This window comes from Capsicum annuum, unplaced genomic scaffold (assembly GCF_002878395.1).
Source record: "Capsicum annuum cultivar UCD-10X-F1 unplaced genomic scaffold, UCD10Xv1.1 ctg73932, whole genome shotgun sequence".
NCBI classification, from domain to species: Eukaryota; Viridiplantae; Streptophyta; class Magnoliopsida; order Solanales; family Solanaceae; genus Capsicum; species Capsicum annuum.
Genome location: NW_025883996.1, coordinates 1 through 1,352, shown reverse-complemented (window position 1 = coordinate 1,352; position 1,352 = coordinate 1). Strand labels below are relative to the sequence as shown.

Sequence of the window (1,352 nt, the reverse complement as noted above, 5' to 3'; positions counted from 1 at the left end):
ATATACATATACATACATACATACATACATACATACATACATACATACATACATACATAGAGAGAGCGAGAGATACATACATACATACACATATATGCCTTTCAAATTATGAGACTCAAACAAGCTCTTTTTTTACCATAACTTCTCTATATATCTTTTAAATATGTATTACTCTTACAACTTATAATATTCTTTTGTGGTAGTTTTCAAATATATAAATTTTTAACGTACCTTCAGAAATAGCATTTTGAATTTCAGCACATCTATGAACAACACTATGATCATTAATCCCTTCTTCTTCTTCAATAAGTGATTCTGCATATCCATTTTTTCCATCAACACCACCACCAACACTCGACGACTTCCCGTTAACCTTAACTTTCGCAACAAGTACCCATTGTATTAGCGCGAATCCGATACCTATAACCGCACATACAGGTATCAGAATCTCCGTTCCGATATCAGGTAGAATTGTTGTTGCTGCTTCCATGATATAGTAAGAGAAAAATGTAGAGAGAGAAAGCTTAAGAAGTTTTAGAGAGAGAAAATGGAGGATGGAGGGAAATATATATATAGGAAGAAGAAGAAGAAGAGATGGATAGCAGAATAGTGCGGTGGATTTGTGGTGAGTTAATTGTTTCACAGGTATTTATATTTGTATGGTTTTTATACTTTTATATTATTAAAAATAAAAAAGAAAAAGTTTGAAGTTTTTATAAGCGTGTCGTTTAACTTGACCTTAGCTGGAATCTTATGTCGTTCGAGTTTCGACTTGGTGTGTGCATAAATAGACGTGACGCTTAAATTTGTATAAAGTTGAATAGGTACGACACACACGTCTTGCATCTCGTCCTACGTAGAGATTCGTGTGAGACGCCATGCAGGCGTCTGACGTGGTGATTCGTATGAGATGCGACGTTGAACGTAATGTAGGACGGGACTTAATACAAGTTGAAGTATCTACTTATTCGTCTGACTTTGGGTGTGCATAAGTATACGCTTAAACTTGTATAAAGTTGAACAGGTACGACACGCACGTTCTGCATGGCGTCCTACGTGGAGATTTGCGTGAGACTCCACATGGGCGTTTGACGTGGTGATTCGTGTGAGATGCGATGTTGAACGGAATGTAGGATGGGTGTATCTTCTTATTCAACTTTATAGAAGTTTAAGTATCTGCTTATTCGTCCGACTTTGGGTGTGCATAAGTAGACGCTTAAACTTGTATAAAGTTGAATAGGTACGACACACACATCGTGCATGGCATCCTACGTGGAGATTTGCATGAGACGCCACATAGGCGTCGACGTGGTGATTCGTGTGAGATGCGACGTTGAACGTAATGTAGAACG

General features: G+C 37.6%; 1 protein-coding gene across 1 annotated transcript; it reads right to left on the bottom strand.

Annotated features, from left to right (window-relative positions):
- Positions 1–229: 229 nt before the first annotated feature.
- Positions 230–631, bottom strand: LOC124894426 (pyrophosphate-energized vacuolar membrane proton pump-like; the record flags this gene model as incomplete). Its single annotated transcript, XM_047405110.1, is given in 1 exon segment — positions 230–631. A coding segment is annotated over 1 exon segment (261 nt), but the record flags the coding sequence as incomplete, so codon positions are not given.
- Positions 632–1,352: the final 721 nt, after the last annotated feature.